The sequence below is a fragment of the Sceloporus occidentalis genome, unplaced genomic scaffold (assembly GCF_023333645.1).
Source record: "Sceloporus occidentalis isolate IW3139 unplaced genomic scaffold, rSceOcc1.0.p SCAF_103, whole genome shotgun sequence".
NCBI lineage: Eukaryota > Metazoa > Chordata > Lepidosauria > Squamata > Phrynosomatidae > Sceloporus > Sceloporus occidentalis.
In genome coordinates, this window is record NW_028317083.1 from 3,130,015 (window position 1) to 3,156,690 (window position 26,676).

Below are 26,676 nucleotides of genomic sequence, written 5' to 3' on the forward strand. Positions count from 1 at the left end.
AATAAATTAAAAAAAACTCCAGAGCCGTACTGGTGATGACTGAGCTCTGTGTTAAAGCTCTGTAAAAGCAGAGCCATATCATGAAATCAACGTTGTATCGTATAGTAGAGGAGAAGCAGGGGGTCTCACGATTAGTTAACGGCACCAAACTACTCCAACGTTAAGTATTCACCTGAAAACACAAAGCTTTAAATTCAGATCTTAGATCCTATTATATGAAGTCTGATTAAGCATACTTTTGTAAAACATATACTAAAGAAACTGGGTAATAAATGACATCATTAAAAAAAAAATAAAGGAGACTCCGAGACACTCCAACGACATCAAAGAGGCCGACCGCACCGAAACTCTGTGATCTCCGAGCTTCCACAATGGAAACCTCCATAATTAGCACATAGATAAAGCTTTTAAGCCACATAAATCAATAGAAACATCTCCGGAGGGCGGAAGCAGCAAAAAGCTTCATCCAACGGGGATGGAGCGGAGAAGTCTAGGCAGGAAACAATCCGCCGGGAACGCCGGACTTTGGGCAAAAACAATTAGGGTCACCGATAAATTTAAAAAGAAGAACAGAAACAGAACTTGAGAGCAGATCAGAGGCGTTCGGCCCGTCTAGTCTGAATATTATTGACTCGTTCAAACATTCTGGGGTATCACAGGAGAAAAAGAGCCACCCCTACAACAAACCAAATGAGATGCCACCTTTGCATCACTATAGAGGTAATTGCCTAGTGCCCCTGCTTTCTTTGGTTCTGCCCCCACCTACATCATCTATCTGCCCCCAGCGGTGTACTACAGCATGCTGAGAAGAAACGAACAAGGACGTAGCGGGAACCTTATCCCTCTGCTATATGCAGAAAACCGCTATTCTCACATACTTTATTCAGCAGGTTATTTAAATATCACATCACCGGCTTTTAAAGCTCTCTAAACAAGAGCAAAGTACATAAAAAGCCTCCTCTATTCACCGAACATTTATAGGTGGAAAGCAATTACGGTGAGAAATGATGGAGGTTAGCCGAGGCCTCCATTCTCCTTTCCATCACACCTTCATTCATTAGGTGCGGCAACGATCGGCCACAAGCGGCTCCCTTCCTTCGTGAAATCATTCAACATTACGGCCAGCGCTGGGAGTTACCGTGTTAAAGGCAGAAAGTATCATGGATCACATATGGATCATAAGCTCGTCTTGATTTGCCACTACAGGGCAGGTATTGATCTTCACGCTGTATAAATGAATCAAAAATGTGTCCAAAACCCGAGCGAGCGGAGAAGCCTTCCTTCACTCAATCTTCGGTGTGTCCAAACGTGTTAGAATCAGGAACTTCATGGAGAAGATACATTTTCATTTTTAATGTATTCAACAGATCGGTAATCAATGCATGCAGTGGGGTTTATTCACTAAATGGAGAGTTGTGGTTCTAACCCTTCCACTGCCCTATTCATTATGAAGAGCCAACACCAGCATGTTTCTCCAGCGTGAGGGCCAAGCCCTGTGTATTGTATAACTCAATGTATCAGGAGACTTCAAATCTTACTTAATTCAAACATTATACAGGGCCAGCCAAGCTCACCGGGGTTGGCTCTTCATAATGTATAGTGAAGGAGCTGAAGTGCAGTTTAGTGAATACACCCCATTGTCTCCCGATGAGCCATTTTTGGCCATTCCAGATCAAATGGGAACTTAGTAACTTCATATAACTCTTCCCTCATTGAATTATACAGTATCGGGGGCCACCTCTGCTCTTAACATACACTTGCGTGTTTCTTCCGGGAAGCCAAGCACGTGTTTTTATTGTATTTCGACTGCATTTACGAGGCTGAAGCGTCTTTTTGAGAGTATATTTAAAAATAATTACATAGCTGTTTGGAAGGAGATAAAATAAGGTCAGGTGTAGGAAGTGACTGGGAGCCTTTTAAATGGTTATTTACAATAAAGCTGTTGCAGGGATAAACCCAGAGGCTGAATTAATTATAGGGTAGGCTGTGGTCCTTTATTTAAACAAAGTGCAGATAATTGAGAAGTGTAAAGCATGGTAAGAGAGCTTTATGTGTCTGCCGAGCAGCTGGAAGCGTGTCACCGGGACTCTCTAGCTGCGCTACAGGCGGGGAAGACGATCCCGGCGATGTTTCCGCCGACAGCTGGGGGGGGAGACTGATCAGCACCAACAGGGGGTGGGAGCCGAGGACGCAAACGTCTGCGAGGAAACTCAAGTAAAAGCCAAGGCTGTAACAGTTAATCAATGAAATTCTAATTGAAAGAACTTTAGTTAGATCACAATTTAAATAGATCAGAAAGGTAGCACCTCTTATTTGGCATAAGTGAAATGGAATGAACTTAGAAAGATGGATGTAGCATCAAGAGGCAATGTATCTATATTTTTGTGCCTTCTTCTGGATCAACAGCAAAGGTTGGACTTGATGGATTTGATGGACGTTGTCTTGTTTTTCTCAATCTAAATGACTATGTAAATTACAAATATGTAATATTTAAGATATTCCTCAGTTGAATGGCTCTTGACAGCATATTGCTAACATCCGGTTGAACTCTTGAAGGACCAAGGCGCCCAACAATCTTCTTTGGTGAGTTAAGCCAACTGCAATCTTGTCCACTCAATACCAGAGCCCGTAATGCTGTAGTTACTACCAAGGAATAGAACTTTTTGGTTAACTTTAATCTCCAAAGTCACTGCATAGAATGTTCCAATAATATAGAAAGGAGATTCAGAATATGAAAGCCGATATTTCGATATAAATGGTTTGTAGTCTTGATGTCTGTAGCTTGGGGCGCATCTCAGATCAAATACACATCTGAATAATTGTTTTTGATAAGACTTTTGTCTAACATACTTCTAATTCTTCAACCTTTTGAGCTGTTCACTTATATTGATTGATCATCAGTATGCAGTTCAAATAAGAAAACTTCTAGGGCACTTGTTTCATAGACATTTAATTCGAGTCACTAAACTGTAGCTGGTTAGATCTGATTCTGGTTTAGATGAAACATACTGATTTTTTTTAATTGGCATAATGAGCTTTCAGATCTAACCTTATTCTTATTCTTGTGAAAACTCTTGCGGTCTGAAGGCTCAGATCTTTCCCAGTTTCTATGGCTGTTTATATTATATCAACAGTCAACGGTTCCGTACACCAAAGTGTAACACAGAAAAAGTTTGTGGTCAATTAGGATCTAGACATGAACGAAATGAAACTTGGAGCAAGAGCTTACACTCCAAGGAAAGCACAGTGGAGTCAATGTCTGTTGGTCATCCATGATGCAGAACATACAAGCCCAATACGAGTTTCTGTCTGTAGCAGTAGAGGGTTAACGCTACCCACAATACATTGATATATCCGATTGGCTACCCAGAGGTCTCACTCTTGAAGGGGTGTGGCTTCATTTATGGGTGGAGTAGAGGTGAAAGCAGGGGAGGAGCATTCAGAAAGTGGGAGCAGCGAGTGGGCTTCACCAAGAACTGCTTTTCCCTGCCCGTAGACTGATGGAACGACCCAGAGTCCAGCAGAGGCAGCATTTCCCCACCAAGTTCCCAAAAATCGTTTATAGGCCTTTTTCACTGTATTCCAAAATATCTAGCATTTACACAGCATGATAACCGAATCTGTTAAAATAATGTGCAGTCCCACAATGCATTGCCTGCATTTCCACTCTGCGTGTGCTGGAACGGCTAGGAACCGTCTTAAGGTTTGCATTGCCAAGCACATTGCGTACATCCGACGGGCCGCTCTTTAAAGTGCACCCCTGTCACTTTTCACCGTATGCCTTTAATTTCCTAACCCCAGCAAAGCGCTTGCTTTTTGACAGCATGAACAGAACTAAAGTTACCTCCGTCCCCGGAGAATCCCTCCAGCGACTTTAAAGTGTAGCACAAACTGTAGAGAGACTGCCTTGTTCTGGGTAAAATATGACAGAACATTGTATTCAGAGAGCAGCTGGAGATGCAGTAAATCAGCAGAAACTACTAGACCTAAAATCGCGGAGTCCGCCACCATCCCCGCTTTTGGCGTAACTAAATCCACTATTTAAAACTATTTAGATACATCTAGTTTAACTGCTAACCCCATGGAGGCCGAGGTCTGCGTCTGAGTGGAAGGGCTGGCATTGGCCTGAAGTTCTCTCCCTCCTTCTTATCCTCCTTACAAAAGCTGCCTGAACCAATCAACCACCATCAGCGACTTAAGAGGGCAGAGATAACTTCCTGTTCTCAAAAAACAGGTGGGAGTTTTCGTATGTTTGGGTAAAGGAGGACAAAATACAATCATGAATGTTAGTAATAGTCTGGAAGGTGACTGTTCTTAGTTAAACCCGTTTAAACTGCTACCGAAAAGCATAGAGATCTCAGTATGGGATTAATCTGCATTAAAATGTGAAGCAATTTGTGGGGGAATTTTACCTTAACCCCTTAGCAGCTGAACAATGTTAAATGGAAAGACGGAAAGCTTCACCGAACAAATCGTACTTTCAGAGTATTTAACATGAGACTCTCTCATGTACTGTAGACTATAAACTCTTTTGTAGATCACCAAGTCTACCTTAAAGAGATATTAACCCTTACGTGGGTAACCTGACATCTTACTCCTTGTCCTCTATCTCTCACAAAGAGTAGCAGGCAAAACAAGCCACCGTTCCGCAGCGCTGTACAATAGATAAGCAGGACATGACAAGTAGTGCATCACATAAGAATTTGGACTTACAGAAACAAACGGTAAGGAGGGCCCTCCTCAAAGAAGCTCAAGTCACAAAAAGGGTTAATGACGAAATAATAAATGTTCCCCCCAAGGTAGGTGCAGGAGGCCCTTCATAAAAAGGACCTGGAGATTGTATCCGTTCTGTTCAGATGGAACCCTAAATCATACCTAGCAAAACAAGGAAGCAGACGCCATCTACTGGCTCAAGCAAGTATTGCCGTATGAGATGCTTAAAGGATGTGCTTTACATTCTGTTCTCCTGAAATAAGCAGCCATCTCCTGTAAAAGCTTTACCTTTAACCCTTCCTTTGACTATATTCAAGGAAAAAAAACACCTATTCAACAACATATTTACGTATAATTAACTTATCACATCATCTATACCAGCTTTACGATGGACGCCATTCTTCTTCAAGCTATACCAATCACAAGAGCTGCCCTCTCTTCTATTATAGCCTGTGGTATTTGTGTAACAGGTTCCCCCTAAACAGTAAGTAGGGGTCTCGTTAAAGTCTAATTTTGTCTGCCAATTTGTCTTACACCATGCAAATTATTGGAATAAGAACAATAAAAGGTCTTCATACAAATAAATGCATATTGTATATTTTATGTATTATTATTACAAACCCTTCTCTGCAATATAGCATCCGCATAATAACATTATTTAAGGGTGGATGTATATATATATATATATATACACACACACACACACGATTTTTCTCTTTTATTTACATGTTTATACATAAAACACAAAATTAAAGTGTTTTCTAGGTCTGTATAGAAAAGGGGAGAAACGTGGCTTATAGTTTAATTACTTTTATTTTTTTTTTTAAGTCAATAATTGACAAAAATGAATGATAACAATGGCGAAAACCTGTAATAGAAATGAACCGGAGACTTGAACAACAGATGAATAATGTTTGACATGAGATGCGACTGGGTTAACGCTAGAATTATTATGTAAATCACACAGGGGATTCCGAAAGAAAATGTTTTATAGCTTGGCTTAGAATTAATATTTGGAGGGGACGGACTCCTGGGGCAAAGGGCCTTTCATTCCGACTGAGAAACGATCATCTCCTGTAATTTACGCACTTTGGAATTTTGATGGAATACATTATTTGAAAGACGAGTGACTGAACAAGCATTTAGGACTCGAATCCCCGGACGTCCGAACCCCTACGGAGAAGACGCTTTACTTCTAAGAGACAAACCAACAGGAGGATTCAATTTCCTAGTAATTAATACATTTAATATGCATCTACCAGATGAATCACTGATGGCGATAATAGATTCGTTACAGTCGGAGTTCTAGGTATAAATTAAAAATGTCCTCCACCAGATATTTAAAGGGACAGTTTAATGTACCTGACAGCCCCTGTGAGTACTTTAACATGCAGATTGCCTACTCCTCCACGGTCCAATAATTTTTGCCACTGATTGGCTGCTTCAAGCAGCCAATCATTGACAAGAAAGTCCTACCACCGAAATCAACGGGAGCGGGTAACACACGGGGGTCTGAACATCCACCTGGAGTGTTCCCCGAGCCCGCATCAGAGCCGCCTGAAGGTAAATATAAAGTCTTGCGTTCCTCTGGACCAAAAGCCTTCCCTCAACACAAGTCCTGACAAAGTATTCCTTTTTTTTCTTTTTTTTGACAAAATGCTAAATATTAAAGGGAAATGTCTGGCAGGAGACACCTGCGGAGGTATTCATTACTAGCCATCTGGCCACAGCAGAAGCCTCGAGGACAGCGATTACAGTCAGCTGCCCACTATAATGACGCTGATACAATGGTGGTTTAGATGCGCTCCTGGCATGGATAGGGAATAACCGCTAGAAATTAAGGCTTTAGAGCCGGAATCATATAATAAACATTACTCCTCCAAGAGCGGCAAGAAGAAGTGTTCTCCTGTAATACGTACGCAACACAATTAATGCTTTTTGGCTTTGAAATACTGATTTTCCTTCTATTATTGACCTGTTGAGAGCTACTCTTTAGGGCTCTCCTTTCTTGATTGGCGAATATTAAAGAGGCGGCTATTGCTAAAGTAAAATTAAGTCACAAAACAGGGGATTAGAGCCGCTACCTGAAGATTTCTAACTCACACAAGCAATAGAAACCTAGAAGAGCATTGGTAAGGGTAGAGTCATTCATAATGTATTAGAAGCTTTGCTAATGATGAAGCAGGTCGTTACCGCACGCTGGATCAGCTACATTTCTGCCATAACTACAAAATCAATATTTCAGCCTAAATTTTTCAAGTGAAGCCAAGGTCAAATGCTACCTTAAACCCCAATTATCTGGTTCAAAGACGAATAAAGCTAAATCACCGCAACAATTACTCGTAGCCGTGACTCAATGCGGGACAATGCGAAGACTACATTGTATCGCTGCGACTCCTATAAAACCGGCGCAGAAAGTTTGCCTTTTCTTAATTGTAACATCCATGTTTATTTTCTATTATCAGCTCTGAGTGGTTCCTGTATTTTAAGTTTAATGTCCTAGCTTCTGTATCATTTCACCCGAGACTATTTTACATACAAGCATCCGCCACGATCCAGCAGCCTGTATACTTTTTTTTAAGACGTGTAAAATTGTACCAGGATGCAGGATCTGTATAGCAAAAGCAAACCAATAAAGGGTTAAGTAAATGGACACTGTAGCCATCACGTGCTCTTTAAGGCATATGATGGCTGTGTGGTCCCTTTAAATCGTCATGTGGTCTGTTCTGCAAATGCATGGGGGGGGGGGGGGGTCTGCAGATACCCCTCAAATGCATTTGCCCCGTTCCCTACCGCCATCTAAATACCTTGTAGAAGATGCATTCGGCCGAATGCGCGTACCGTACTCGTCTCCAGTCTTCTCCAGCGCTGGATTTGCCAGACGACCCCCCCTTTGCCGGGATCTCTTTGGACAGCAGTGCGCGTGTCTAAAGTCTTCCCATTGGTTTCATTAAAAGACGTTTTCTGCTACTGATTGACAGCTTAAGCAGCCAATCAGTGGCAAGACATTTCAGATTGTAGAGGAATACAGAAGATTTTGCAGCATGCCAATACCTTGTGTGTCTGGCAGGTTTCTTGTTTTGGAATAATGTATATTAACGTACTCACAGTGGGTTAGGGTTAATTAGAGTACTTTAATATTCTCTCTTCTATAGAGGGACTGTCGAGGACATTAAACTGTCCCTTAAATAACATATCAAAACGACATGCTGATGATGAAGACTACAATTCATTTCCTAACGTTTAGGACCAGCTCAACACAAAATGATTTATAAACGATCTGCATAAAGAGCCCCAGGTGTGTTTAAATGTTGCATAAAAGTGCATAAAAAATGCCTGTTTTTTAACTTGCAGAATTTATACAAAACTAGAGATGAAGCAAATCAAAAAAGTGTCTTGGAAAAGGTGCTGAATAGAACACTTTAGTCACTAAATGTGGGATTAGGATCATCATTCTTGTGCTGCTGAATGGCCAATCCCTTCTTAGACAGCATGTCATACTTTTTCAGGGAATGCTTAAATGTCATGTGACACAACAGCACACACTGATAGGCTGTTGCCATGGAAAGTGAAAAGGCCTCTTTAAAATGTGTTTTATGTAAAACAAGAAAGCGACAGATCTGCCAATGTTTCAATCCTTAACACGGGAGAGAGTAATGTTTTATCCAAGCGAAACGGCGTGTTAATGCTGCCCTTTTTATAACCCGAGGAGGATGGGGCGCTGCGTTTAGGGAATAAAGCTCTAAAGCTCTCCTAGGAGATTCAGAAACCCCCCAACCATCCTCAGGGTGCTTGAATAATGCTAATAATTTAATTTGCTCATTTAAACAAGAGACGTGGCTGAAAGTAATTAAAAGCGGACACCTCCGATCGGCGAATGAATTGTGAGCAGAACGCACGGTCAATGTGTTTTAGCGGTAAAAATGGAAAATGTCATTAAGCTACCGCGGCCTGCTCTCCTCCTGTCTGAACGGGGCGCTGCGCGAGGAGTGCGTAATGAACACCCGGGATCACAAAATTAATTCCGCGTTCAGAGGGAAGATTAAAAAAAAAAAAAAAAAACCAGGGATGGAACTAATCACAGCGGTTAAATGGGACTGGTAATTAACTTCATTCTTTCATTACCTCCATGCGGCTCGTAAGTGTGGCCAATTTCCTGCATACCGCAGTGCAGAAAAGTCCCAGATCACACAACAGCCATCCTTTATAATGCAGACGATTACCGGATACCCACCCAAGACCCTCAATGTCAGCTTCTCCGACCCCCCGCTTTACTTCCCTGCACTCCTGGCTGTGAGATTTAACTTAATTGGCTTTTTTTTTTGCCCCTTTTTTTGTACGGTCATCAAATAGACGGGCCTGTCAGCCTCATCAACAATGAATGCATATTACGCTCAGTTCATATTCCTTCTATAACGAATAGAGGAAAAATAACTGGCTTTTCTACGGGAGAAGCTGCAGCTCCTCTCCGTGTTCCTATTTTGCTTAAAGCTGCAAATCAATGGCAGGAAAACACGATCAATGGAAGTGCTTTCTCCGTAGGCACACGGGTGGTCTCGTTAGACCCCCTTGTCGCTCTCACTCAGCCTGTGCTGGACCTGACTGGCGCCAGGCATAACATGGGGAGGCATTTGCATGGGGGGGTCAGCGTGAAAATGCAAAGGCACCCCCCAGGTCTCATATGGATTAAGGTTCATATGATGGAGAGTCCCTTTAATTCAGCCAACTGTAGCAGAGCAAGAACCCTTTGCTGGATCGTCCAAGTGTCCCAGTTTTTGCTGAACAGTCCAGAATTTCCAGGCACTGGATCATGGGTAAGTTGGGGAGATCCCCTGATCTTCTCTGACGGGCCCAAGGTAGCTAAAAAATTAATGGAGGGATGTTCTGTCCCACCACATAGCCATCCTGCGACGGTGTGTGCCACAAGGTGGCTTTTCGCTGCTCCCGTGGTATATACAAGGTGGGGCTCTGATATAGAGAACTATAAATGTGTGAATGTTACGGATGCAGGGCCGGCCCGACAATGGAGCCGAGTGGGGCAACCGCTCCAGGTGGCACTTTTGAAGGGGCGGCACTTTGCCGCCCCAAGCCCTTTTTTTTTTTTAAAGCGAAAGAGAGAGAAAGGGGCGCCGAGTGGTTTTCGCTTACCAAGCTGTCAGTACCCGCTCGGCACCCCTCTCTCTCTCCTCTGCGGCGAGTCTCCCTGTTCGGTCTCGGTGCCGGCTTGTAATGCTGAGTGCCGGAAGATTTCCGGCGCTCAGCATTACAAGCAGGCACAAAGACCGAACAGGGAGACTCGCCGCAGGACTGCTGAAAGGTAAGTACAAGGGGGGGGGGGGGGGGGGGCGGCAGGGACGGAGGGAGAGGAAGGGTAGATAAGGGGGGGGCGGCATTTTAAAATTCGCCCCCGGCGGCATTTTGCCTTGGGCCGGCCCTGTACGGGTACGTCAGATTACTGCAGGGATCCAATGGATTCGTCAACTGGAAATTATTACATTAGAATGGGGAAAAAAAGTTTAAATTGCCATAATTAAAAAAAAGGGTATTTTTAAGTCGTGCATTTCCAGCTGCAGACTCTCTGCTCTCCAGAAACCCTTTCTTCCTAATCCCCCCGAGACGTTCTCCTTATGCCAGAACGGCACAAAATCTTCCGAACTGGAGACGTGCGCTGTAAACGGAAACGCGAGCTGCCAGCGCGACGGGGAGATTAAAGAGAAAATTAAATCATATTTCAAAGGTTTCAGAGCCTGGTTAACAGTAAACAGCCTTTGAATCTCGCCGTCTTAGTGATGTAACCGCGGCAGAACGCCGCTCCACGCACGCAGGCGCCCCGTGACATATATTATCGCATAACACGTACATATATATATATTTAGCTTTTAATGAGGGGTATCCGGCCGGGGAGAGCGCGGGATCGGGGAGAGCAGCGGCACGGTTTATGTGGCCGTGTCCGACAGACGTGTGTTTTCTCGTCTCTTAATCCGTATATCAAAATAAGTTCCTATTCCGCCGAGGGTACCGGCAGTAAACACTGATGCGCTGATATGTTAGAATTTTGAAACCTGCAATTACAAGCGGAATACATTTATACAGAAACGTACTCTCAATTCACAACCGCCGCGCTAATGAAGCAGCGAGACGTAGAGACGCTTACAATTTACGGGATCGCAAATGGAAGGAGGAATCTAAACAAAGACATAAAAAGGAAAAACAGCAAAGTACGTTCGGAAAAAGAATATTAAATCATTCTGACGGGGAGATTTACCGCTTAACTTAATTTTATAAAAACAATTTGTGAATTCTGATCGATGTGAAATGTATTCTGGGAGAGAGATGAAGCTGGGAGGCAAAAAAACACTCATGGGCATGTGGTCAGTGTTACAAAATTACTAATTCCTGATGTAATAAGATTACTAATATTACTATGGCCTGCGGAAGTTTCCGTCCAGTTGCCTAATGGTTTATAGAAGACAAGAAGGTCACATGACCCCGACATAAAAGCTTGGCTGAGATAAAGGGGTGAGGGAGTGTACATGTGTGTATGTGTATGTATGTGTGCGCGTGTATATATATGTGTGCATATGTGTATGTATATGTGTGCATATGTATGTGTGCATATGTGTATGTATATGTATGTGTGCGTGTGTGTGTGTGTGTGTGTGTGTATACAGAGCTGTGAAAAAGTATGTCTTTTTACAATTTCTTCTATTTTTGCATATATTTGTCACACTTAAATGTTTCAGATCATCACTCGTTTTAATATTAGACAACGCGAGTAAACCCAAAATGTAGTTTTTAAATAATGATTGTGTAGAATAATAATAAAAAAAAAGCCATCCAACCCTACCTGGCATTATGTGAAAACGTAATTGCCCCCTTAGTTACTAAGTCAACCAATTAACCAAACCTAATGACATCATGATTACTGCCAGTCCTGCAACATCCATTAAATAGAGTCGTTAAGTTGGCTAAAAGGTCTCAAAAAGCTGCACATGATGTCACACTCTAAAGAAATTCAAGAATAGATTAGAAACAAAGTCATTGACATCTATCGGCCTGGAAAGGGTAACCAAGACATATCTAAAGCTCTGGGGCTCCAGCGAACCTCGGTGAGAGCCGGTGGCTACAAACAAAGAAAACTCGGAACAGTGACGGAACTTCCCAGCGCCCAGCCTACCAAAAATCCTCCAATATTGGAAGACATTTTCATTTTTTGTGTTTGTTCTAATTTTGTTTTGAACAAAAAAGAAAAAAAATCTCAATATATGACGAATCTGCACTGTAGCATCAAAAACTGCAAAACGAGCCATTTAATGAGAATACTCCCCCCCCTATTTAAACTTTTTTCTTTATTACTTAATATTCTTCTTCTATGAAAACTGTTCGTTAAAAAGGTCTTTCTTTCCCCCAAACGGAGCCTTGTTGTGACCTACAAACGACAACTTCTTCAAGGGCATTTATTTACGCGAAGGAACAGGCACACTTGACATTTAAGAAAAATCAAACAAACACTCATCAAATATTTTCCCCAGCATTTAAGATGACTCAAGTACGTAAAACCTCAGTCATTTCAGCACTGGAGTGCACTTTGCGGTGGCTGTTGGCGTTGCCAAATCCTGCTTTTCTCGAGGGGCTCGAAACACATCGAAATGTCAAGAAAACTAACAAGTGTTTAACCGACTGTGCCCCTCTCCCCCGGCAGCCAGAACTCGGGAGATCCTAACATTATCTGAACCGAGCAAGAAAGTTCCTTGTGGCCGAAAAGGATATGACCTAATAGAGTAAATGCGATCACGGACACGGGCATCCTGGACTGGTTTCTTGATAAAAGGAGTTATTGAGTACTTGCTTTATTACAGTTCGAGACGAAAGCAAAAAAAAGTTCCGTTATTGTAAACAACGCTCGGAGCTGTTGCTTCAATTGCTTGAAGAGGACGTTGCGTTCATTTAAATTGCTTAAATTGAGTTTTCTTTTTTTTTTTCTGGCTAGTATAACAGTTCAGGAGACTTTATAGGCTATTCCGCCTTGCCGGGCCTAGTGCGGCAAATCCTATATAATTATTCCCTTGCTGTCCTAAGCTTATTGCCCTTGTCCTCACCCAGAACCTGCCCAGACCTATCGGCTTCCAACAAATATAACACAAAGATCCCGAAGTGGAGAGCGGGGTACGAGAGAATGTCACTTATCCAGCTTCATTGAAACGTTCGCTGTCGGAATGACGCTTATATCCGCTAGTTCTCAAATTAAACCTGGATACAACCCGTGTTTTTGGCCTTTGCCATTTACTGCATGTAACCAAGTCTGATGCTTGTTTTATTGAAGCAAAAAAAATGCGTAAATAGGGCTTTATGGAGTCTTGGGTTAGGGGACATTGTAAAAACACTTAAAGACATCAATAACTAACTTAGAATCTAGACAGATCGTAACATAATGGCTGTATATAAAACAAATAATAAAAATAATTTTTCTTAAAGCGACAGCATGAAAACTCTGGAACGTACAGAGTATGGAACTCAAACCCACAGAGTATAAATGTTTTAAAGAAGTCACTGGGTTCCTTTATGGAAACAGCAATAGTTTTTATTAGTTTTACTAGCGGGTGAACCAACGATTACTCTCGCCGCACTTGCAAAGATGAGGACTTTTTTGCCCTTTCTGGTAAAAACGGAGCCAGAGGGTTTGGGGGGGGGGGGGTCGTTGCAATGCGACCAGGGATACCTTGGAAAAGCTAAACTTTATCTGACACCTGTCGCGTTGAATATTTCCAGCAGCTATAGAGAGATTGCAGTTTAAATATGCCAACGTTTCCACTTTCGATAGCTTTTAAAAAAAACGAGGTAATTTTACACTTACCTGCTTGTGATTTTCAGGTTCTCCTCCTTTAGTTTAATCTCTCGTTGCTGTACGGCTATAATCTGTTTGGACAGGTCATCTGGAGTCCTAAAAACACAAAAACAGGACTTAAATGATCAAACCATAGATGCATCAGATTATTGATGATAATGAACAATCGATCTAACAAGCGTTAAAGGGACAGTCCAGCCATCAGATCCACTTTAGTGCGGATGATACCCGAGAGGTCTCTTTACATTTCTAGCCCCCCCCCCTTGTAAATGCACGGAGGGACCTGCAGCACCCCTGCATATGCATTTGCCCCCTTCTCTTGCCCCACGCCCTGCAGGTGATGCGTTACCTCCAGGCAGGCTCGCCAAACACTGCGAAGGTGCACATGGGTGGCAAGCTCTCCTATTAATGGGAGAGCTTCCCTGTCCCTGATTGGCTGTTTACCATCATGTAAGAACTCATATTATTCTACATTTGTCTACACTCTTCTTTATGGGGGGTGTCAGGGAAATTATGTTCTATCACTATCTCCCTTCCTAAATCACTATCTTGCCCCAAAACTCGCTCCATCTACCTATTTTCTTTCCCCACCGTGCCCTCCTGCAAGGGACCACGAGGTATATAAAAAAGCAACCTGGTTAAAAATAAATATAGTGCCCGGATCTCATTAAAAATCAACTGCATAAAATATTTGAAACCGATGCACCAAAGCCTTTATTTAGTTGGCGACGATGAGCCAAGTCGTTGAAATCAAAACCACAACCTTTTTACTTACAAAAGAAAAACACAAAAGGAGACAGTTTTTGCCGTTTTCTCTCCCCATCCGTATGTGAAAACAGATCATAAGGAGCTCGGAAGTAAAGAGGTTTTGCTTAAAAAAATGTCAACAGCAGAAAACTCCATCTGTGCGTCTCTAACAAATAAACAGCGTTTTCCAAACTTTCAGAATGGTGTAGAACGCTTTCTATTGGGAAAGACGGGGAAATCGTCGAAAGTCTTCTCTTGATGTCGGTCCCGCCGCACCCTCACCAAATGTTTACTGATCAGCAAGTGCAGAAGACAACACTTCACCGGCATCTCCACCATCTGGTCTGATCTGACATCCACAATATCCTAACTGTCCTTGATCAGCAACTAAACGTCCAAGAAGACCAAACGTAAAACAAAACGTAAAACATGTCCCCATATAACGGCTGCATACGCAGAACTGGAAACTTCTTCCAGATCATCAACGATTGATAAGAACTCTGAGCTCCAATGAAACAAACCCAAGAGACCCTTGAGACACCGCCGTGTTCTTGTTCTGCTTGAATCCGCTCTGCTTTTCGAACTTCACATTTAAGATACATTTGCTGTCGAGCCGTCAGAGCAGATCCTGACGTTTTCACGCCCGGGGTGATTATGGGTCCATCAGGAGAAGGTGTTCTGCAACTGGTAACTCGTACTTATCAATACGTACCTATCCTTTATAAGGAATAATTCCACGGCTAATAAAATAAGAAGAATGTATGGGTTTTGGGTGAAGTCCTGTCCTATCTAATGAGCATTTGTACTCGATTTACTCGAAACAGGCCCAAGTGATCAAGAGTTGAGGTTGAAGAGTAGGAATGAAAAGCACCCCCCCCCCCGGGTCTCTCTAACAGAAAAGGTTTCCTTTCATTCTTTACACGTTTTGTACAGAAAATGGTAACACAGACACGACAATCCGTTATGCTGACTTGCTGTTTCTGCTCTGTAGAGCCAATGGCCGTTGTGTTATTTTGTGCGGATGCACCAACCTCGCTGATGGTTTTGAAAAGACGTCCCTGGTGTGTGATTTTCTTCTTTTAATGATTTCTTCAAAGCACGGTACAATAATCTGTTTTCACCTTTAGGTTGGGGAATGAAGTTGCCAATTTATTAAATTGCACATTTCATTCATACAAACAAAAGAAAAAAAAGCCCCCAAGTCTATAGCAACGCAACGTGGAAGCCTCTCTGGAAGTAATATTCCGAGAGCGCAAAGATCTTTGGATCTGGCCGAAGCCTCGCACGGTGATAGGAAGCGGGATTAGGTGGCAGGACGTGTTTGGGCATCCAAATAAAAGCAATATTGGGTTTGGGGAACCATAGGACTGGGGTTCATTCATTAAAGCGAGAGTTGTGGTTTCATCTCCCTCACTTCACACTGTACTATGAAAACCCAACACAGGCAGGTTCCTCCAGGTGGAAGAGCCGAGATGGCCCTGTAAAATGCATAACCCAATGTGTAAAGAGAACACCCTCTGATTTAACTATACATAATACAGGGCCACTCAACTCTTTCTGCAGCAGAAGCTCATAATGTCAAGGAGTTGAAACTGTAACTCTCCTGCCAACAACCCCTTTGGTGAACAGACTCCCATGTGGTGACCTTCCTGGCCACCAACAGCCCCGGAGCAGAGAACCAATACTTTCTACACAGCTAAGGTCTCCAGTTAGACCTGGATTCCCACCATCACTCTAACAATCCCACATTCTCTGGAGGGATGGCATCTTTCTTTACCTCGGGTCCCGTGCGTAACCAACAATGGTCCAACAGCCACACAAAGCCAGTGGCTGAGTGGATATATGGTGAAAAATCTTTACATCTGGTGCCCGTTCTCTCCTCATTCTCTAATTTGACCGGAAACAGTCTGCTCTCCTCTCGTTAAGGTTTTAGGAGAAGGAACCTAATCGTCAAACGTGTTCTTCACCCAAACGAAGACGCACGGAATCTGCAGCCATATAAGAGTCATTTAAGCCGATTCGATCCATTAGTGTAAAATATAACATCGTTCCTGGTTGTTGGCTTTGCTTTGTGGTCAGGATAGACTTAAACAGCTGCTTAAAGCCCCCACTGGTATAATCAGCCCCTTAAAAGGATAAAGAGAAAATGTTTCTATATTCTTCATAAAGTGAAACCTCTGTAACAAAAACATGTCACCATAGATATTATATTGCTTAGTTTATGTATGATAGGAGCCCCTATAAATAGATTTGCTTAGGACCTCAAAAACCTAGAAGCCCCCCTTGTAGTGTTTTTTTTTTTAGCTTTTTTATAAGCCTCTAGTGTTACTTTTGAACTTAAAATTTTACAAGAGCCCTAAAATAAAACTTAAGGCCGGTAATTAGATTCCTTTAGCTTCTTCTCCCGCATAGTATTATTTCCAATTTTTCTGTTCATTGCTATAATTACATTTTCAACAGAGAATTTTGTAAAAAAAAAATTTTTACCACTAATAATGTTTCTAACGTAAAAACATAAATTTTTCATCCTCCCTAATCTTATTTTACAGCGTCTGCCCGCCTAGCCCACAGTGACAGCAGTAACGTCACACTAATAAAGAGCGCTCTACACTCGGAAAGTTTATTCTTCTTCATTTAATTTAACAACATCGAATCGTTCAGCCACAAAAAAAAGAGTTTCCAAAGAAAACCTCTTCAAAATCAAACATCAATAAAACTTTCGGCACTCATAAGTGCGTACGGCACTGATATCTGTTGTGGGTCCCTATAAATCACGAGAGAGGAGAACGCTAAATCATGGAGAGCAGCCTTGGGGGGGGGGGGGAAGCCACATTTATCACAACGCTCATAAATGCAATAAGAACTTTCCAATTTTTCAGGTCGCAGAGTGAAAAGAGACACTAACGCCAGCTAATAAAATGTACTTACACTGCAACAAAACAGTCTGAGTGAGATTATGAAAATAATTATTACTAATAGTGATAAAGGATAGTAATAATAATAATAATAATAGTGATAAAGGATAGTAATAATAATAATAATAATAATAGTGATAAACGATAGTAATAATAATAATAATGATAAAGAATAGTAATAATAATAGTGATAAAGGATAGTAATAATAATAATAATAATAATGATAAAAGATAGTAATAATAATAATAGTGATAAAGGATAGTAATAATAAATAATAATAGTGATAAAGGATAATTATAATAGTAATAATGAAAAATAATAATAATAATAATATATTATTATTAATAAAAGATGAACATTATAAGAAGAACACCACGTTTTCTTCACCTTTCAAATCCTCCTCACCTGTTGTTCTGTAAGTCAAATTATTATGTTATATACTACATGTCATGTCCTACCCATTGTACAGCGCTACGGAATATGATGGTGCTATATAAAATAGTAAATTAAATAATTCTGCAGAATTAATTTACCCCTTTTCCCTACCCCTCGGCTCAATGGGTCGCAGGAGAGATGTTCGGCTAAATACATCACCTGCTGCAGCTGCTCTCACCTAGTATCCTCACCACCAGCCACCTCCAGGGGCAACTCACGTGAGTTCCAGAGGGTCCGGCAAGACGCCTAGAAAGTCCTCCCGGTTTTTTCCAGCCATTGAAAGGCTGCTTCAGTCAGTCTAAACTAGTGGAAAGAATTTACCATAATGGGGCCTGTGTGCTGCAGCGCTGAAGCTAAAGTACTTTAATATGTATTCATCGTTGGTGGGACTGCATGGGCCGTGAAGCGTCCCTTTAATTGTTATCATGCAAGACAGAATTTGATCATTTTTTGGAACGACATGTTTATACAGATGGCTAAATACAGCCTAATGGTACACACACTAATAATTGTTATTTCAGGAACGCGTCCCGCTCCTGGTTTCTAATAATGGAGTCTCTACTGCATTACAGCAAAACCTGCCTCTGGCGGAAATCCCTGCCAAAACTACTCTTCCAGAGCAACTTAATTATGTTTAACTGAGCTGTTAATAATGAGGTCCAATAAACGTTGACCAACAGTTAAACTTTTTTTGGTGGGGGGGGGGGGAATTAATCTCAGAAACCAGCTTTTGCACTAATTTGAGATACTACTCTTGTATTAGACGAAAAAATTAGCAAATGTTACTGAAAATACTTCTGGAAAACCGATGTCCCGGTTCCAGATGGAAAATAGTAGTTCACAAAGTATTCTATTTTCAGTAAATAGATACAATGTCCCACCATGTCGCGGAAATTGATGCGCTAGACTCATAAGTGAATCATCTACAAAGTATTTGTATAGAATGTGTAGAGAATAACTAATGACCCAAAGTCCTAAAGTTAGTGGACATCAAGGACCACTCCATGCCGCTTGTGATCAGCAACAACTAAAACACAACATAGTAACTAAAATGTATCTAGTCTAAAACTCTCGAGTCGCACTCAGACTTTCTGCGGGGGGACATCGAGTGCAGACAATCCCAAGGCTTGACGAAGAACGTTTTATTTATTGATTGATACGGCGCCACCATCCACAGCGCTGTACAATGGGTAAACATGACGTTGAGGAGAGCCCTGCCTACAACATGGAAGAACGTTTTGGGCAGAAACCTTTTTGGGGCGCGATTCCAGTCCTCTTATTGACCAGGCTGCGGATCTTCTCGAAGGACAAAGCTGATGTCCCCTGGAGATTAGTGCAGCTCATAGACTAGTATGAGGACCACTACACGAAGATGAAGAGGTTAATCATTGCCTCTGTATTAATACAAGTGATATAATAAATGCTTAAACTAAGGTGAGCAACAACTACATTCTTATTTTAAGGAGAAATACATTACAGTGATAACTTTATGAGAAACGTATTTCCAACTTGTATAGGCGCCTATCCATCATCCAATGAAAACGTCCTTAAGACCAACCAATTGATTCTGTAGCTGAATCTTAAATGGATTTAAAGGAACTAGCAGAGTAAGAAGGTGTGGACGCCGTCAGAACAAGAACGCCGTGCAGATGTTTGGGTCTCCCCCCCCCCCCCCCCAGAGTGCATAGGGAGAGTTCATTAACAAATTTTATTTTAACTTTTTCAATGGGGGGAAAAAAAAAAAGCAAATCTGTTCCTAATTAGGTTTAAAAATTCCTTTTCACAGGATAACCAGACTTCAAAAAACTCAATTTTAGTTCTAATCAGATTTTAAAACAAGGATATTAAGTCAGTTGCGTTCAGAAGAGGGAGAAACGGAGAATTTACCATAAAATGTATTCAAGCTTAGCCCTGAGAGATAATTAAGTAAAATTAATTTGGCAGAGGGACGTCTGTGCATGCAAACGCTTCTGTCAGAGTGGCACGTTCTGGAAAAAAAATAGAAAAAACACAAACGCAAAAGCATGCTAATCGCTATACGAGCGTACACAGCGCTTATTGTACAGGGGGCAGGGAACAGCTTATTCAGTGGCAGCCAAACGCCCGAGTATACCGTCATAAAGTACAGGGGAGGAATCAGAGGGAATGGACCAGAATCCAGAGCCAAGCGGCGGGGAAGGGGGCGCTACAAATCTGACAGATGTGCTACAAGATTAACCCTTTCACCCATCTAGTCTTTCATCAAACCCTAATCAGTCGTTGGTCTCATCTTAGATTCAGGAGCCATATGTCTATCCCACACATTTTTAAATTCCCTCATTGTGTTAGCCTTTACCACTTCTGCTGAGAGGCTGTTCCATTTATATACCACCATCTTGGTAAAAAAAAAGTCCTTTTTAAAGTGCATTCGATATTAGCAGTCTTATTGCGATATTATGTTATGGGGCAGAGGTGGGTTAGCCGTTAAAGACCATAGGCTGGTGCTTCGGAGGGGGGGGGCAGCACGATGGTTGTGAAGGATCGTAGGCTTCTTAGGTCCATCTGATCGGGGTCACTAAAGCTCCTACCCAGCACAGCGTGATAGAAGATGAGATCTGGCTCTCTCAACCAGGGCTCCCCAACTAAAACAACTATGCCAAAAAAAAAAAAATGTGAACTGCAAGATGGCGGACAGAGGAAGAAAAACCAGGAGACATAACTGGAGAAGAAAGAAAGACTGAAGATAAAGTTTCCTCAGCCTCTGGTGTGAATCATGTAGTGGCATTTCCATCAACATAAATTAAAGAAAACACAGAAACGTTGTGTTGTGTGAGTTATGATGTCATCACCATTCCCAGTGAAGTTTCACAAGAATAAAATGGCCGTTATTACCCCATTTCTGGTGGCACGGATGGGATATCTACCCCATCCGTCTATAAATCAAACCCATACCGAGAGGCTCCACAACGAGCTGGCTCCCAGGTAATCTGTATTATAAAACACTTCCCTGCGTCGATAAACATGCCCAATCCAATCTGAGCCGAGTCTCCATCGCCAGTAATCCAATCTACCTGGAACTCGGCATTGTCTGATCTATTCAAGATGTTTATTCCTTTACAAAAGGAAATATGTCGAGGAAATAAACCGGCGTTTTACATCAGCTAAAATTCTGAAATTCCCCAATAGGGCTGACCGTTGGCCAAAAAAAGTACGTTTTATAAAGGCTTAACTTATCCGAGAAATCAACTCCAGAACGCCCTCCCGGTTTCAAAGCGTTCCTTCAAGATGTTTCTAGCTGAGCCGCAAAAAAAAAACGTATAAGCCAGCGTGTCCAACAGTAATCCAATTACACGTAAATAATATTCCATCGCCGGAGTGTTTTATCTGCATAAGAAAGCGGTGCTGGTAGCTGAAAATTCTACGTGGTAAGCATTAAAGCATCTACGGCTGATCGTTACTGCCCCCGTGCTCCGCTGTGTAAGACAACATACACAACAACAAGAAATAAACCCAACGCTTCGCACGGATTCTTGCCCCCGCGGGAAATAAAAGAACAGTCATTAAAAACACTGTAGGGGCCGAATCTGAAACCAATACACGCAGCCGAACAAAACTAATACAAAGCCAGCGGTGAAATTCACATCGCTCGCCGAAAATCCCCCAACGGGGGGAGAACGGGCAACACATCCATCGCCGTCTCCGTAAAGAGCCGTACTTAAATATTCTTCGCTAATGAACGGGAAGTCCAACTAGACTGCCACAGCAAACAGGCTCATCCATCAGTGTAATCTTTGTGGTCGTGATCTACCGGACAACGTCTCGTACTTTTCCATATAATCAGGTGGCTGGAAAGCGTCTTACATGAAATTATTTAATTTAAAAAAAAAATTAAAAATTGTACAGCTCTGCGGAATATGATGGTGATATATTATTATAATAATAAATAAAAAAAATATTATTATTAATAATAATTATTAATACTTCCAAAGTGTAAAAAGCAAGAACTCTCAAAGCGGTTGGCATTTAGTTTCTTTATTTTTATAATATTTAATATATTTCTGCTTGGTGGTCGTAATAATACAAAATGTAAATTGGGTAGATATTGTGGCCACACCCACAAAAAGCACTAAAAACTATTCTTTTTTTTGTTTTTGTTTTTATAAAAATTATCGGCTCACTAAAAAGCAAGAAAGCTGGTTATCTTCACAGTCTTAAAAAAAAAAAAAAAAAAAAAAAGCAGATAATGGTCTTTTGTTTATTAAGTCACCTCCCTGATTTAATCTGCATTACTTTAAGCAATCTAACTCCTTAGAGTAAACTTTGTATGCGCTTCAGGCAAGTGTTTAATGGCCGAGTAGATCCAAAATAATTTCGAGAATAAATCAGAATACAGAGAAAATGTGCAACCTAAAAAGGCCGTTGAAAAATCATAAAATACTCAAAGACGGGTCTTTTCCATTAAAACGATTATGCTTTGGGGGTTTTTTTTAACATTGAAACAGAATTTGCCGGCAGATCAGACCAATTCCACCTGTCTAGTCTGCCTGTCGTTGGTCTCGTCTTAGCTTCAGGAGCCATATTATTATTCCATGCATCCTTTAATTCCCTCACTATATTACCCTCTACCACTTCTGCTGGAAAGCTGTTCCACTCATCTACCACCCTTTCAGTACAGTAACCTCTGTCTGCTTCTCTGTATCTCCCAACCATGGCTTTTCCATGGGGCTGGAATTACAAATCATTTGGAAGAACGGAACCCTGCACACGCTTGTTCATTCCAACAGATCAAAATCAAATACTGGATATCAAAAATAGAGGTTACCTTTTTTTGGGGGTTGTTTTGTGAAAATTCAAAGTATTTGTCGGCTAATTAATAATTTAAAGGGCACCAGAGGGTATTCGGAACCAAAGTGCGACCGAGTTCGGAAGCCGAACAAAGCCGGAGATGACGACCAGTAGATTGTCCTCGACTCCCTTCCCCCAATCAAAGTCCTCACATATTTTTGAAGCTTCGGAGTAAAAAAAATAAAAAGTGAAGCATCAATTCTATTTCCTCTTTAAAATTTACCTATTTTTTTTTACCAGCGCACTTGCCCTTAAATTCCTTATTTTTTTCTTCCTTAATCATGATTCATCATTTTTTTTCCTCCTCGCTCAGCTTCTAGCTCATTTCCCTGGTCCTTTTATTCGTTAAACCCTTTTTTGTTGCACCATCTCGCTGCAATCAGCAGTAGACAGCGCTGGCAAATTGCTTTGATACCATCTATTGATAAAACGTTCGCCGAGCACAATGCTGATAATAGACGCGACGCGATTTAGTTGTTCTCGATCCGCCGGCCCTTCCTGCATTAGTAAGTTCTAAGCCCCGGACAATGGACCGGTGCCCTTTGCTTCAAGGTTTTTAGAGGATTCTTTCGTTCTCATTCAAAACCAGAGTTGAGATAAGGGAACGGGGGGGGGGGGGGGGGGGGGCTGCGTGCTGCAACAAAAATGCCCAATTACAAACAGCCCCGATGTCACCTGATCCCCGGATCCCGAGACAAGACATCCCATTAATGCAAGTTTCTGAAGACCCATCAAACCCACCCAAAAAATTCGATATCATGTTCCTTCTGTCTGTAATGAGGAGTTACAAATGACTGCACAAGGTCTTAAAGCGAAGAAGGTTAAGAGTAAAGAATGAACAGGTGTCTGGGAAACTTATACCTCCCAACTGTCCTGTTTAACCCCTTAAGGACCAGGCTGTGTTTTACCTATTGTACCATTGGGACCGAGGCTGTTTTAATATTTTTGCGGTGTTCGTGTTTAGATGTAATTTTCTCTTCACTCATTTAGTGAACCCACACAAATTATATGTTGTTTTTTTCAGGACAAGAAGGGCTTTCTTCAGATACCATTGTTTTAATCATATTATCTAATTTCCCATAAAAAAAATAATAAAATATGATGAAAAATGTAAAAAAAAAACCCACATTTTCTGACTTTTACCCCAAAAATCTTTTACTCATCCAAAAAAGCTAATGAAAAAACCTACTAAATATATTCTACTATTTGTCCTGAGTTTGGAAATACCCAATGTTTTTATGTTTTTTTGCTTTTTTCTGCACGTTATGGAGCATTAAGTACAGGTAGCGTTTTGCTATTTCAAAACCATTTTTTCCAAATCTGGTAATTCTTCCCCCCATGTGCCATTTCGGGTATCTTTGAAGCCGGCCAATGCAATTTACCCCATCAAATCATATATTTTTGAAAACTAGACACCCCAAGGTATTTCAAATGCTAGTATTTTAACCCTTTCCATGCATGAGATTCTACCACCAGCCTTTGCCACACTTTGTGTTAGTATTTTTTTGGTATTTTTTTTTACACAAATTGTACTTTGGGTATACATTTATAGCTCCAGGTATACGTCACTATCAAACAACACCCTAATATGTGTTCAATAACATCTCTCGAGTACAGTGATACCACCCATGCATGGGTTTGACTGCTGTTTGGGGTTAAAAGGCCACATTTGGGAAGTGCGCTTTTTTTCCCCTATTTTGGTCAGTCTGTGTCTATGCCCTATCTTTGAGCCTGGCCACTACAATTTACCTCATAAAACCATATATTTTTGAAAACTAGACACCCCAAGGTACTTAAAATGGTAGTATTTAACCCTTTCCATGCATCAGATTCTACCACCAGCCTTTGCCACACTTTGTGGTAGTATTTTTTTTTATTTTTTTTTTCACACAAATTGTACTTTGGGTATAAATTTATAGCTCCAGGTATACGTCACTATCAAACAACACCCTAATATGTGTTCAGGAACATCTCCCGAGTTCATTCATACCCCACATGTATGGGTTTGTCTGGTGTTTGAGGTTAAAATGCCACATTTTGGAAGTGCGCTTTTTTTTTTCCCCATTTCGGTCAGTCTGTGCCTATGCCCTATCTTTGAGCCCGGCCACTCCAATTTACCCCATCAAACCATTCATTTTTTAAATTAGACACCCCTTGGGTATTTGAAATGCTTTTATTTAAATTTTTCCACGTCAGGATTTTTGGGAAGATACAGCGCTAATTTTAGCACTTGCTCATAATAATAAACTTTATTTTTTTATTTTATTTATTTTACTCTTTTTGGACTTTTTTTTTACATTTTGCTGGAACTGGATAGTTCCTCTAAAGCATAATAATTTTTAAATGTTACCATGTTTTTTTTAAGCTTTTTCTTTTTTTATTTTTTTTCTTAAATATTTTACTAATCAAAAAAGCTGGCCTCCATTGACTTGTATGGTTGAATGCAGTACCTGTATTCAACCAGCAAGTGGAGCCAGAGTTCTCTAGAAGGTCAGGAGACCGTCTAGCGAACTTTTTCAACTTTATTATTTTTTTTCCCGGACCGCCGCCATCTTGCGGATGGTGAAGACTGCGTGCAGCTGCGGCTGTGACCGCTCTCCGGAGCGGTCACAGTCCATCAAGAGGTAAGTGTTTGGTGTCGCTGGATGCCTCCTGATCGAGGCATTCCAGCAACACCATTGAAGTTTAGGAGGTGATCGTTGATCGCCTCCTAAACGCTTTTAAAACGGGCGTCCGCCGCCATACAATGTATGGCGGCTGTTGACGCCCCGGGGAGGGGCCAGACATGGCCCATCATGCCGATCTCGGTGTTGCTGAATGCCTCGACATCGAGGCATTACAGCAACACCGTTTAAGCTTAGAAAGTGATCATTGATCACTTTCTAAGCTTGTTTAAGTCTGATGACGTGTCAGGCACGTCATAGGTCGTTAAGTGACCGTTTTGCATGACGTGCCTGACCCGGCAATGGACGTTAAGGGGTTAAAGTGGGCTGGCAGGCCAGGAAGGTAAATGGGTGTTTCTACCCACACGTAACCAAGGTGTCCTAATCTGGACACCTAAAATGTCGAGACATGATCACACATATTACATTGTGTATTTATTTATTTATTTATATATATATATATATATATATATATATATATATATATATCATACATACACATATACACACAATGTATCTGGGTTGTCTCTTTTGAACCAGAGTCTTATCGGATCATGCGCATTGGGTCATGGATCCGGATTTCCAGAAAGCACACTTGCTATATATGGTTTCCATCTACTACTGACCTTCAGCTTCGTATCTGGTGGACATTTGACCTCATCCCGGTTATCAGCCCCTTAGGCGGACATTATTGAAGATTCTCAGCAAAAAGCAATTCTAAAAAAACAACTATTTTACTAGGTTGCTTTGGAGCGGCAGAACTTATACTATCACACCATGGAGTAAGGAAAAGATTGGGGTGGTGGTTCCTATGTTCTGGTTGTAAAACGTCAGGACTTTTGGAGCGCAACATGCATTCGGTCAAAACCCACGAGATACTGCCTATCCCATAGGGCCATAATTCTTCCGACCTCCAGTATAAGAGGATTCCAAGCTCACCATACCAAAAAATAGAAACATGGGGTTTAACGGCAGAGCCGTCCCATTCACCCATGTAGCTCGCCTATTTTTACCGATGTACAGACGGCTTAATCAGCCCCCCAGGCCTTATGCCTATTCCCAGTCAGTAAACATTCCCTACATGATATCAAAGCTATTTAGACCCTCTATGGCAGGGGTTCTCAAACTGCGGCCCTCCAGCTGCTGCAGGACTACATCTCCCATACTCCTCCGCCAGCCCCTTAGCTGAAGGAGCATTATGGGAGATGTAGTCCTGCAGCAGCTGGAGGGCCGCAGTTTGAGAACCCCTGCTCTATGGTATGTCTACATATAACGTTATCCGAGTAAATCTATATTTACGTTCATTCTTTTTTTTTTTTGCTGACAACTCAGAAAAACGAAGTAGCTCTCTCGTTACTTCTAAAACCATTCATTTTGCACAATGTCGCATCCCATCACTCCCGAATATTTGTCAATCCTTACATTTATTCAGTAAGAAGCGGTTGATTCCGCAAAATATAAAGAATAAATATTCAAACGCGGCTCATCTACAATGCAGCTTATCATTATCTCTTCATCTATTCTATGTTTTAT

At 41.5% G+C, this 26,676-nt stretch overlaps 1 protein-coding gene across 1 annotated transcript in view; it reads right to left on the minus strand.

Moving 5' to 3' along the window:
* The window catches only part of LOC149283540 (mitotic spindle assembly checkpoint protein MAD1-like), a 236,526-nt gene that overhangs the window by 193,443 nt on the left and 16,407 nt on the right, over positions 1–26,676 (minus strand). The window contains exon 9 of the mRNA XM_089497496.1: positions 13,568–13,654. Within this exon, the coding sequence (XP_089353622.1) occupies positions 13,568–13,654 (87 nt within the window). The remainder of the gene's footprint in view (positions 1–13,567; positions 13,655–26,676) is intronic.